The sequence below is a fragment of the Montipora foliosa genome, chromosome 2 (assembly GCF_036669935.1).
Source record: "Montipora foliosa isolate CH-2021 chromosome 2, ASM3666993v2, whole genome shotgun sequence".
Lineage (NCBI taxonomy): Eukaryota > Metazoa > Cnidaria > Anthozoa > Scleractinia > Acroporidae > Montipora > Montipora foliosa.
In genome coordinates this window covers 30684227-30697537 of record NC_090870.1, presented here as the reverse complement: position 1 = coordinate 30697537, position 13311 = coordinate 30684227, and the positions used below count along the sequence as shown (strand labels likewise).

General features: G+C 39.4%; 2 protein-coding genes across 2 annotated transcripts; one reads left to right on the top strand and one right to left on the bottom strand.

The window, feature by feature from the left end:
• Window positions 1-729: 729 nt before the first annotated feature.
• Window positions 730-4977, top strand: LOC137992833 (G-protein coupled receptor 161-like). The gene is made up of 2 exons (XM_068838369.1): window positions 730-1036; window positions 3505-4977. Exon 2 carries the CDS (start codon window positions 3541-3543, stop codon window positions 4792-4794), a length of 1254 nt encoding a protein of 417 aa, XP_068694470.1. The 5' UTR covers window positions 730-1036; window positions 3505-3540; the 3' UTR covers window positions 4795-4977.
• An 830-nt stretch (window positions 4978-5807) lies between these two features.
• LOC137992835 (uncharacterized protein CXorf65 homolog) lies at window positions 5808-13263 on the bottom strand. Its single transcript, XM_068838370.1, has 5 exons — window positions 13037-13263; window positions 11360-11446; window positions 9686-9802; window positions 8509-8577; window positions 5808-6194 (listed from the first exon to the last, which is right to left on the bottom strand). Exons 1-5 carry the CDS (start codon window positions 13059-13061, stop codon window positions 5932-5934), a joined length of 561 nt encoding a protein of 186 aa, XP_068694471.1. The 5' UTR covers window positions 13062-13263; the 3' UTR covers window positions 5808-5931.
• Window positions 13264-13311: the final 48 nt, after the last annotated feature.

Here is a 13311-nt window from a genome sequence, read left to right as displayed (position 1 = left end):
GAAATATTTATTTGGGAATAAAACGAACGAAAGCGTCACGCTTTTCGCGACTCGAGAACTATTAATAATAAACCTCTAGTAGCGTAGCCAATCAAAATGCAGTATTTACATTAGTCCACTTAGGTGGGTGATACTATTAACTGATAGTGTTAACGTACTTATTAAAAACTGTAAATCACACCAAAAATGCACCCTACGTAGGTGATACTCAATTAAGAAGGCTTACTTCAAAGTTTTGTCTTAGCTTAATCTAACAAGAAAAATGATCCTTTTCCAGAGAGTTCTAATTTTTTCGAGGGCATTTTAAAGCAGCAATACATCGCATTTCAGGAATCAAATAACTTCGGCTTATCATCGAGTTTTCCATTACTTCCAAATCTTTAATCTTTGTCAAAACATTTTCTGTGCCAATTTGCTATTGCTAAAAACAACAATCAAATTGAAAGAAAAATTCTCCGAGATTGTTGCTACTTTTAAATTTGTCAACATGGATTTTAAGACTTCTCAATAAAGTTTAATTCTTAACCTTTTATCAGTTTCGTAGCCTCCTAAAATTTTTAATTCTAACGTCAAGTTTTCATACCTCAGCGATTAACGTGGCTCTCTTAAACAAAAGGTCACAGTGGTTAGCGACCTCCTTTCACTCTATTGTTTATCGTCTTCAATTGCTTTTCAAATGCAAAAGCTATGTCATTTAGTCTTAAGCCATTCGGCCTTTTGTCATTCCTTTGGTCACGGTTTCGGAGTTTTGAATGGCGCAATTTTGTTCAGAGTGTACAGTGTCTCTTAAAGTGTACTGTTTCCCGACCTGCTGGACAACTTGGGGACGATCGTTGCGGAAGACTAAATCTACTAGAAAACCCAAAAGTTCATGAGAACGTTGAAAGTGAAGTCCGATAGGACGTGATGAAGTTTTCATGTTCCCATTGTTTATAGCTGTCTTCAATACGTTCGTTCAATAGCCGCTCAAAGTCACTTACTCTACGCTGAAGCACATCTCTTGAAGACCGAATGGTAACTTAGTGAGCCCTTGAAGGTAGGACTTGTTGAAAGTTTTTCTCTTCATTAGCTTTACATGTAACTTAAAAAGAGCGAGCGGGCCTCCCCCCGAGTAAGCACATACGCAAGAACTTTGCAAACGTTAATCAGAAAGAAATTCTTGACCATTCGCATGCTACAGAACAGGACGGCAAGTCTTAACTCTCGTCTTCAGCGGAAAATATGGCTTCGATAACTTGGATATTTTTATTTTACAACGAACATTTTATTTATCAAGGGGAATTTGAAATGTTTGTTTTGGGATCAAATAAGTCGAGTGCATTATGTCTGCTGAAACAATACTTTACAAACTTTCAAACATGGTTGTCGGCATGAAGTCTTTCAGAGGCCGGATTCCATCTTGCAATACTGTTGTCAAATTCCGAAGTAATCTAAAGGATAGATGGTTAAAATTCCTTCCTAACCGGTAAGTCCATTATTTTCCTTGTTGACCATAAAGCACAGTCGTTTGGAATTCAGACAGGAAGAAAGAAAGAAAGAGCGAGCACATTTACCGTTATAAGAAGTGTATTTGATTTCACCTCACACGTTGATTTTGTGGTGGAGCAACCAAACACTTTGGGTGATGCCTGCAGGGGTAATTAAAAGCTCATTTATTGTATTGGTCATCATCGAGACCCAACCATGAAATGAAAAAATAAATAAATGAATAAATAAATAAATAAATAAAGTGAGAGTGGTAATTAAAAATATGCAATTTCATTTCTCTGCATCAAAACGAATGGATTTGGATACTGTATGATGATTTTTGTCCATGCATTGACATAAACATACTGGAAATTCTGTGTGCTTGCCGAGTCATTTGCCAAGTGTTATTTTGAAGAATAATGAGTCCCGCTATCATTCTTCATGAGCTAAAACTGTAATCGCCTTAATTTTTTTACCGTGAAGAGCATTTTAAGTCTTTCAGAGAGCCGAAAATTAAATGTCCTTGAATTTAATCGATCCGAAGACGTTAAGAATAGTTTCTGTTTACGAGAAGGCTTGTTGAGCCATTTTGCGCGTCTTATTTTGATATCACTGGACTTTGTCACTCATGGTGAATCTTCAGTTATTGTATCTTTTCCCAATACAGCTGTATTTCTCTTTATCAGTCTTCAATTCTTTCATCATTACAACATATTTGAGCCACGAACGAAAAACTGGCCCATCATGCCTTGAAACTGCGTGTGTTAAACTCAGGCAAAATATAGCTAAAACAGACTTTTTCTAATTATACAACGTTGGCATCAATCAGTCCAATCAACATTTTTATCGTCGTCTTCCCCTGTTTCGAATTGTTCACTTTGTAGAGTGCTTTTGTTAGGTCGTTGTCCGACCGTCAAAGAGAGTGTTCAAGACATCGCTGCCTTTTTTAAATGCTGGGCATCTTAAATTCTCCAACTTTGTCCATTGGAAGGCCTCTTAACGAAAAGAAGATGCTTTTGTACTGAATCTTTATATAATTGGTTACTGTATCAAATTCCCATGCGGGATATGTAAGCCTGGATTTCAGGATTTCTTTTCGATGCTAAGAAAGAATTAAACGAAGCGCTCATATAACTGCAGCTATGATCATTTCCAGACCTGAAAGGGTTGTATCCGCGGCACTTCACTTGATTTTGTGAAGTTTTACCATTTAGTAGCCCCTACTCGCTATACAATACAACTATACGTTCTCAGAGATTACATTTAAACGACACACATCAAAACTCTGTGACAAAGTGTTGCGCATGCATAATTTAAGTTAGAAACAAAAGAGAGCAAATTTTTAAAAAAGGCTGAACAGTTATCAAATTTAAAATCCATTTTAATCTTCTGTTCTCACTTTTTAGTTCTTCTTTGCTTTTTTATTCAAACCTTCCATCAATATTTTAAAGTGCCCCTGTGACCAAATATTCAATTCTTAGTTTTCTTTGCTGGGATTTCAGAACTGTGTTAACTAAACACGAAGCGACCAAAGTTCTAAGCCTTGATTTAAAAAAGGCACCTGTTGATTTTAACTGGAATTTTCCTATTTAATGTTCCGCCATTACTAACTTTGAGATCTTGAGGGCTGGATCGAGGAGAAAGTGACGTCAAAGGCTCACTAGTCCTACAAATCAATGGTGCAGAAAACGTTGTGAAAACGTTACGATAAGTAGTACAAGAAATAATTATTTGAATCATAGGTTTTCGGCGATTTCAAGTTCGGGTCTTTTAATTCCTTTGGTACCTTACGAACCGAGAGGTTTTGAAGACATCAAACTTTACAATCGTTTTCCTTATTGTTGAAAACATATTAAAAGGCCAGCCTGTCAAAGGAAGTGGCTGGCAGTTTCGTAAATGACATTTCGAGCCCAAGACGTTTTTGTGACTTTCGAGAAACGGGGGACCTGGTTTATAATAGTTAACCGGATTTTCACAATTTTGTACTGTGACTTCATTTTATTTCCATGCTGACGTTCTGTTCATTTTTTTTTACAGGACACCAATTTTAAGATGGCAGTGTTCAAGTAAAAAATGATTGATCTAGCAGCTTCCTTGGACAGCCGATCTCAAGCAGAAAAGATCATCGAGGTGTTCTTCCTTGCTCTTCTTTTTGTGATCGCTTTCCTATCGAACAGCACCATCTTTTGTGCTATGCTACAGCCCTTTCGTCTAAGGAGTCCATCAAATACATTTATTCTTTTTCTCGTGACGTCTAGTCTTTGTTTGACACTTTTGCACACCCCTTTTGCCATAGCAACGGTGGTCATGGACCAATGGCCATTCGCTTTTGAGTGGTGTCGTACGTCAGGTTTTCTAATAAATGTATTGTCGATGGCATCCAACCTTTTTACTGTCACCATAGCTGTTCATCGCTATTACCTTATTGTCAAACCTCTCCCCGTTACGTTAAGCATTCGCAAAGCAAGGATAATGGTGGGATTTGTGTGGTTTACTTCGTTTATCACCGCATTTCCTCCCGTTTTTGGCTGGAGTTCGTATCAATATATCCCTGGAAAAGCGTTTTGCACCGTCGACTGGGAAGATGGCGGACCAAGTCTTGTTTATTCATTTTACCTTGTGACAGCAAGCTTTCTTGTGCCATTTGCAATTCTTGTGTACATATACCGAAGTATTTATTTGAAGACAAAGCGTCAGCGAATCAAAACAGACTACAATACCCTCAAGGGATTTGACAGTCGGTATGTTTCGGATGACCCGTTCCGGGATACAACCGTCTATCAGAAAATGTTAAATTGGTTTCAACCTAGAAACAGGAGACGTTCGCAATACAGTTTTTCATCACCAACGTCAACCTCTAGCGGAGGAAGCCTCAAGACACCAGAAATACCTGGATCATTTTTATACACGATTTCCCAAAAAGAAAAAGAAATAAAAACGAGAAGAAATACTGGAAAACAAAGTTTAAAGCGCCCCAGTTCTGTCTATGAGCAGAAAACTGTACAGAGCTCTTTAATTTTGCTCGTAACATTTCTAATAAATTCGTTGCCGTATTATGTGGTGGGACTATGGTCAGGTCTTTCACAGAGTTCTCCTTCTATGGTATTGGACTTCATTGTCACATGGTTCTTTGTTTCCATGGCAGCTGTCAACCCAATACTATATGGCTTCATGAATCGTCAAATTAGGAGAGTGGTGCGCAAATCCACCATTGGTCGGTTCGTTTGTCGAGTTTGTAACTGCCGCAACGAGGACTTTCGTATATGTGGCTTCTATTCCGTCAGCGGAAGAGAACGGACAAGTGACGGCCTCGAATCAGGCCGCTGACAAGACCAATTAAAGGCTCAGGAGACAATTTTCCTGTTACCTCAAAGGCATCCTTCTTAAATGTTCGGTATCGATATAATTAGAACGGGTGAGGTTGTGGGATTCAGTGATGACAAGAAACATTGACATGCCTGAAGATATTATTCCACATTAAAACGTGAATAAATAATCCACATGTAGTTTATCACTGAGTTTTTTGTAAACTAAGGAAGTGTTGTCCTCAGTAGCGTGTATATATGTTGTCGGTCAAATCCGGTCTTCTGGTTGAATCCGTCTTTACCATTGTTAAATTGGTGATCGTCATTCAGTTACCTTGGTTAAACGCAGCTAAATTAAGCATCGAAAACACCTATACCTACCATCAATCTGTGTCTTGCGCATCTCAACACATTTCAAGTCCTTAATGTTTCGTATCATCTTATCGGTTTTTGTATTCCGTCATACACATCCATTCAGTGTCAACATTACAACATAGCAAGGGAGCCAAGAACTCTACTATGCACTTACCGGTCCCCGAACTCGGACCTTTCCAGATCCATCATAGTCTTGTGTCTTCACCACCACTTTACAACGACGAACATAAACAACCCAACACAGTTCTTTTCATTATTTACTTTTGTATAATTAGTCAATTGATATCTAATGTATAATAACCAAAACTAATCCTAACCGGACCCTGAATTATCTCTAGGGAAAAGGTTCTTTCAGTTCCTCTGGTAAACCTAGGTAAAACGAGGATCACCTAATATTTGACCTAATTGCTGGATTAAATTCGGCTAAATTAAGGAGAAGATCGTTTATCCAGGTCATCCTTTAGTTCGAAAAGTCCTCAATGTTGCGTCATTTGTTCACAATCTTCATACATGAATACCATCATTAGCCAAAAGGTAATTTTTTTTCAGTTTTATGGAACCATCAGATTGCAGTTACTTTACTCCACGCATCAGAGTTCTTTAGTCTGCTTAAAGAACGATCATACTTTGCAATCTAAGCAATGCCGGGAGTTTTTTAAATTGGTTCCGACTAAAGCGAAGTAGGATTCTACCTAAGTTCGAGAAAGCCTTACTTGTCATCATTTCGTACTTGTACTCTTATAGCTTAAGGTATCTACTGACATTATCACTGCCGGGCCTAAAGCTACCGGGCCTTTCTCGCTGTATTGAATGAGCCACCTAAAGGGGCTGGAGCAAGCTGCACGCTTTGGCTCCTTATTCTACTGCCCTTCCTTCCAGGGGAAAGGGACCTAGTGGATGAGCTCGGTGGAGGAGCTAGTTGTCTGGGTTTAGGTGCAAGTGAAGCTCTTTTTCCTCGAGCTCCTTCATTGTAGAGTTTAGGTGCTGGGAACTCTCTTAATGCAGAGCGGACTTTTTCAGGCTTTGGGGGCGGTGGATTTAGCCTCTCTGAGGAAAAAAACACAAAGTAACTAATCAATAGAGCAAACGGAAACTTTGAAAGTCTGCAAAAAGCTAAAGGAACAGAAGGGAGAGTAAGGCACCTTTTACTATAAACAGTCACGTGATATTCAGTATTACACGGGCTTGCAGCTTCAAGCTTGTCAGGTCAAGGGCACCTTATGTCCAGAAATGCAAGCAATTAGATTCAGGCCCCATTTTCAATTTATATCCAGCACGAAGTGTCCCGTTACTCGGCCTAAGCATTCTAGTGATAGACACTTCTCCAAAATGGCGGCAACGGATTTGAACGAGTTAAAATTGAACCGAATCAAAAACTGGCACCAGAAATAGAAAGAGCACCTTTACTTTAGTAACCCTGCAAAGTTTCAGCGTACTAGGTGTCATATCAGCTGAGAAAATGTAAGTTGAAATTGATCAAATTTACAGACGTTTGTATGACTGGGTGTCTACGCCATACCCCCAGTCACACAAACGTCCGTAACATTTTCTCAGCTGTTGTTACTAAAGTAACTTTAGGTGTTCTTTCTAGTGCTGGTATGCGTTTTTAATTTAAATTTAACTTATTTGAATTATTCGGCCGACATTTTGGAGAAGGGTCTATAATAGGCCTTTCTCGATTATGCCAATAAAACTGGCATTTTATGCTCCTAGCAATCTCGTTTTACGCCATAAAAATGCTCAAATCATGCTCGATTCTCAAAATAATGCTACATTGGTTCCAGAAAATGCTCAAGCAAAAAGTAGAAACTCAGGCATCATGTGCGCTTATCACCGACTGAATAAAGCGAGAAATGCTTGATTGTTTGTTTATAAAACTTCTGATACAGCCAAAACTTGTCCAATGATAAACAGTTAAAATTAGTGTTCGAAGTCCTTAGTGCTTGTTGTACTGTGAAATAACCGCTGGCCTGGAGGTAGTCATTAAGAGAACAATTCTGTTGCTCGTTGAAGGGACTGATCTATGTTCTCCGTCAGAATTTCCCTCTATGAGCTGCAAGTTTCGAGAGGAGGGATTGGCCGACGCCACGTTGTTTGAGCAAGCGCGTGAACGGCCTCTGAAAGTTAACCGCTGACCAGCTTGGTTCAGACTTCTTTAGAGTCTCAGTTCATACTTCAGTTGCAGAAATCCCCCTCTCAAACACAATAGCAAATCATCACAATTCTTTTGAATTCTAAAATTTAGCATTTAAAATCTCTGGTGTGGAGAAATCTAGATCAAAGTTATGCAAAATGCCAAAAAAATGCTAGCAATTCTTTTTACAAAAAAAGTGTGAACGAAAATGGTTGTTTAACCAAATAATGCCAAATAACTGGTAGCATTATAGAGAAAGGGTCTAGTTTATAAGGTAAATGGAGTGCAGGGATGGCGTAGTGGTGAGAGCACTCGTCTCCCACCAATGTGGCCCGGGTTCGATTCCCATATCCGACGTCAAATGTGGGTTGAGTTTGTTGGTTCTCTACTCTGCAGCGAGAGGTTTTCTCCGGGTACTCCGGTTTCCCCTCCCCTCAAAAACCAAAATTTGACTTGATTTGTGTTAGTTGTTAAATTTCGAGTTTAGGGGAAACTTCGTGCCTATATTCCCAGACGCAAGTGATGTTGAACTTGGGGAGCAAAAAATTACAGGTAAAATGTGCACTTGATCTGATTACCTGCATTTATGGACACATCTGACCACTGAATTGGTTATAGTTAAGCGACGTTTAGATTGTAGTTAGACTACGAGGTTTTTCTGATAACAGAAATTAAACTGCATTAAAATCCGTGACTCTACCCACTGGATTCCGCACCGCCTTAACAAGGACATAAAAAGAAGCAATTAAGAATTAACGAAGACAGACATACAAACGGACGAAGTGGCAGAGAGGAGTCTGAGAAGGTCAGTCACTGAGTACAGTGCCAGTGTACACTTATCTTAGTTCACAGCGACAACGTCAGGGGGGAAATTGAAAAGAAAAAGTTATTTGGCAAATCAAGGTAGCTTTTTTCGTTTCACTTATCGAGATGTCCACTGGTCATGAGAACGAAGTCTTGCGTATTTAAAGCGTAGTTTTTATAAAATTTGCTGAGGAAGGCAAAAACTGAGCGAGGGGTAAAGAACGAAAAAACAAAAAAGCGGTGGAATTCTCGAAGGAGAACAAGAAACCTCTCTGATTTCCGCTCAATCCCCTTTCTCGTTTTTGGCGCACGCTTTCCATGAAAATCGCTGCTTCAGGAGCGAACACTCTTTATTCGGCACCACTTCATCTTGAAAGGGAAACCATATAGAATATTTCTGTTTTACACGTTTCAAGTACTTACGAAGGAACGCCTTGTTGGACTCCATTCCTTCCAAGAGAGGGACAAATGTCATGTTATCACCATCAGTCTCTGTAAAAGAAGCATAAAGTCTCTGTTACGAGCCTAGGAAGGCCCATCAGGCCAGCGTTTATCTCCGGTTTCCGTAGCATGAAGCGACTAGGAGTATTTATACTCCCCCCTGGATGGGATGCTAGTCCATCGCAGGGTTACCCCCAGCATTACGCCGGTACCCATTTATACACCTGTGTGGAGGGAGGCACCGTGATGAGAGTAAAGTGTCTTGCCCAAGAACACAACACAATGTCCCCGGCCAGGCCCCGAACCCGGACCACTTGATCCGGAGAAGAGCGCACTGACCATGAGGCCACCGCGCCTCCAAGAAGCATAGGGTATCATTACCGCTCGAAAACAATGCTTTTTGCTTGTTTCCTCCGTGCGTATGCATGGTTTCCTTTTAGATCGAACTATTAACCTAATTCATCCTGATTGTTGCCCAAAATTATCACAAGTTTTAAACAAGCCTCAGCATTTACTAATTTTCTATATTAAGGAATTTTAGAAAAGCTATGGGAAGAACAATGTGGATTTACCAAGCTTTTTTTTTTACTGACTTTATACTTGCGTACCGCAGATTCCTGGTTCTGCTGAGTACGCGTGTGTGCGAGAGTAATAGACTTAGCCCTTCCCCCATAGTCGTTGTTGTTATGTTGTTATCACTTGCGCTTTAGTTTCCAAATAAGGCAATGACATGTGTGTGAAAAATTGTACGGTGAATTGTGAGTTGAAACAGCGAGCCAGTTTTTGCAAGTTTGCCGATTAAAAAACTGAGTAAAAACAACGCAATCGAGTGCGTTTACAGTTTACCGATAGGGTGTTCGGTATACGTGCACACCAAGACAATTTTTCACTGTCCATATCATTCAAGCCAGTTTCATTCCAGAACAGTTCGCACACATTTTAAGGGCGAAATGAATTCCAAGAATCGGAAAATATATCCAATAACGAAATTAAAATCATATTTTCTGGTGACGTTCTTATTTTCGCCCAAGTCAATGTACATGCTTACGCTCTCTAATCTCCCAATTATTGCAGCGACTGCACTTTTTTATCTTTTAGGTTCAGAATAGAGGAAAGTTGGGCGCAAAAGAACAGTAACAAGACAATCAATGCATCGTACTTTCTCCTTTGACAAGAACGAGGATTTCCCTTTCGTTGAGATATTTAGTCCCGTAATCGAGTGGATAGCGCTGAAGATTTTTCAGTAAGCCGCTCTCATCAGACAAGTCAATAAAATCTGTGATATAAAAAGGAAAGAAAAGTGATGAATAAATCTATTTTTCGTCATTCTTCCCTTTTTAGGTGAAGTCACGACTACCACGATGTTCTCATGCAAACATATTAAGCCCTGGCCAAACGAGAGCGAGAGTTGACGAGAGCTCAAACTCTTGCTCTTGTTTGACCAGGAACTATCATCCACTCGCGGCTACTCTCATCGACTCTCGAGAGCTCTCATCGAATTTGAACCCGCTCAAATTTTTCATGAGAGTTTAGCCCGTTTTAAACGTCGAATTTTACATGTGTCAAATCTAATGCATATGAAAAAACTCTATTGTTTTCTTTGCATTAGATTCGGCACATGTAAAATGCGACTTTTAAACCGCGCCTCTCCTTTGGCCGCGCACGAGAGTTTGAGAGAGAGTTTTGCGGTCAACAGTTACTTTTTTTTTCCGGCGGGCTCAGATAAAAAAAGGAAAGAAATATGAATATGCCGTTGGATTCGGGACAACGCCAAGGCTAAATATACCGACTGGCTAGTCGCCATATTTACGTCAAAAAGTTTTTTCCCCAGGGTGGTTCCCAGGCTCCCTCTTTTGTTTCCACGTGAACTCTCGACAAACTCTCGTCAACTTTTGGTCTCGTTTGGCCAACCCTCGGTCACTCAGGGCCTTAGAGAATGTTAGCATTGGCAAAGAGTGCGAGTACGAGAACAAGTACAACTTTTACTCGTTCTCGAAGTCTCGAATTTAGATTAAGCGTATAATATGAGTTCAAGTCTGTTCTATGCACACTATTCTCTGGCAAAATATCGGCATTTTAGGTTGCTTTTCAGGGTTGGAACCCCCCCCCCCCCCCAACAATTATTCCCCCGGTACTTGAGGATTGTTAGTAAATGATCATTACAGCTTTAAACGAAAAGAAGCAGTTCCAAATCAAACGCAATATCCTTTTGACAAACTCACTCTTACCGCCACGACTTTTGGATGAAAAGTAGTCGCAGACCAACTTGCCGGGACTAACATGCTCTAACACTTTTGTTTGGGTGTACCGTGACATCTTCTCTCCTTTAATTGGGAATATGATTTTTTTGGCCAAGGTTAAAACGAAATTGGATAGTATATTTCGTTATTACTTTTTTCATAAGTTAAACTTCGAACGATTTTAAACATGTTCCTTCTTCTTCTTCTTCTTCTTCTTCTTATATTATTATCATTATTATTATTAACAGTAATATTTAAAATAGCAGGTGGGTTCATATTAGGGGCGTACAATGGCTTAAAGTGTCATTGCCCTAGTTCTACTTTGACTGTGAACGGAGTTTATTCTAGTTGAACAAACGAGGCATCTTCAGAGAAGGCAAACTGTATCACCCTCGAAAAATGTGTACTTGAGAAGATGAAAACGCGATAAGGCGATAGCACGTCAAGTACGGTCTCAAGTTCGATCACGGACTTGAGTTTCTGTCGCATTTATGGCCTGCTTGGACCCCAGTATGAAACCGCCCATTTATCAATGCCCCTAAGAAAACATTTTAGAGTAAGAGCGGGAAAAGATTGAGGAACATATTGATTACCATCATCATCGCAATCACATCTCTCTTTGATATTGCTGAGCAGAAGACAATTTCGGCAGTCAGGATTAAAAAGTTCAATTTTATCATCTGTGATGAGAGAAACAGGAGAAGCAATCAAAATTAAAATTCATTAGCTTCATAAATCGTGTGGCTGCAGGGCCGTAGCCAATATGAGGCAAACCGAGGCACTTGCCTCAGTCATTTTTTCGTGAAATTTTAAAATAAAGCATGATTCCAGTGTTGTCTTTCAAATGTACACTATGGGGCCCAGTTCTCGGCCACAAAAAACGTAAACTTGTATTTCTTACCTTGGAATAGCCGTAAGGACTTGAAATTTCAATGACAACTAGCTCATTTGGGTCTCCTATACGGATATGTAATTCGAGTAGCCGTAAGCAAACACGTTTTCGTGGAAACCAAATTCACCATCCTTGGTGTCACCTCGACTTGCTCACAGTATATAGAAGCTGTAAACTCAAAACTCGGCAGGACAACAGGCAAGGAATCAAGCTACCTTTGGAAGCAATTGCTTTTTATTCAGATTCATTTGTGGCGCAAAAAATAAACGTTGAACAAAAAATGGCCGAGAACTGGGCGTGGCCGAGAATTGGGCCTCTTACTGTACTCGCCACTTATCATAAACACTTAAAATACCACGGACATTGCCTCCGTCATATTTTTCTTCTGGCTACGGCCCTGGGCTGCTAACTTTGTATATGATTCATGTAATTAACTTTGTTTAAATTTATTCGTTTCTTTGAGCGATCGGACCCTTCTCATCTTGGTTAGTGTTCGTAATCTTCGTCTTCCATGCGCAAATTTTGAACGGCAACCTTTTGCATGTAAAGCTAAATTCCGCTTGTTATAATTGAATTAAATTCCGTTTTTTAAGAGCTTTTGTGTTGTTCCCGGGAGAGAGAAAATACGGAAACGGTCCGTTTTCGTGGTAATGGTCCGTACAGTAAAATCCCGATCAAAAAGCAGCTAATGACAGTGCGCCATTGAGCCCCTATAATAAAACCTTATCACATGAGACAATAAACGAATTTATTCGTTGTTTCTTTCGTTGCTAGTATCCTATCAATGTATAGAAGGAATATGTTATATAAAAAGTTTAATTGATAATGATTTGATCAGGGAGTAAAATTTTTAGCGAATTTGCGGATTGATGTGCATTAAATTTTACAGGTGGAAAATTCTATCAATCATGTGTCTCGATTGTCAAATATCTATTTGATCTAGTTGGTTGTGACCTCAAGATTTGCATACTGACCACAAAGCGTAAAATTTAACTCTTGCCTCTTCTTTATGATGAAAAACTGGTAGATCTAAAATAGTTTTACATTTTCTTAGTAACTTTTGACCTGGGGGAGATTTTCAAGAGTATTTTACCGGCCCTTTAAAAACTGTTTAAAGCCCATAAACGACACTTTCATTGTTCAATTTAAACCTTTTAGGATCTCACAGGTCTTCGTTCAATCTTTGTTTGTACATACACCTCTTGCAAGCAAAGAAACGCCTGCATTATGAATCCGTTTCCGCCAGAATTGAAACCTAATCAGCCACGTTTGCTTCACTCGCAGCTTTTTTCTGCCCTTGGTTATCTTCTCTTAAAAATTTTTTTATTTCTACCTAAGACTTATGTTGTCTTATGACAAAGTGAAAAGTTAATCTTACCTGCAAATTTTACTGTTATAAACATCCCGCAAGCTGAAAGCGCCGATCCAAGCGTTGAAAGGTCAGAATAAAATGATAGTAATAAATCGTCACGTTACATTACGGTGTCCGAAAAATAATAAATTTTATATCCTCTCTCTATCTCTATTAGAAATGTAGACATAACGAAAAAAAAAAACGCTGTAATATAAAAACGTTCTGCAGCGGTAGTTTCCTCTCAGACAGGTGAATAGAAAGACCTTTGCACATCCCTTTGAAGGTTTTTAAAAAAACAC

Excerpts from the sequence above, each read along its gene's own strand:
- LOC137992833 (XM_068838369.1), top strand. The coding sequence starts at position 3,541 with ATGATTGATCTAGCAGCTTCCTTGGACAGCCGATCTCAAGCAGAAAAG.
- LOC137992835 (XM_068838370.1), bottom strand. The coding sequence starts at position 13,061 with ATGTTTATAACAGTAAAATTTGCAG. Across the intron at positions 11,447-13,036 it reads TATAACAGTAAAATTTGCAG|ATGATAAAATTGAACTTTTT; the intron begins GTAAGATTAACT and ends CTCTCATCACAG. Across the intron at positions 8,578-9,685 it reads CGTTCTTGTCAAAGGAGAAA|AGACTGATGGTGATAACATG; the intron begins GTACGATGCATT and ends CTTCTTTTACAG.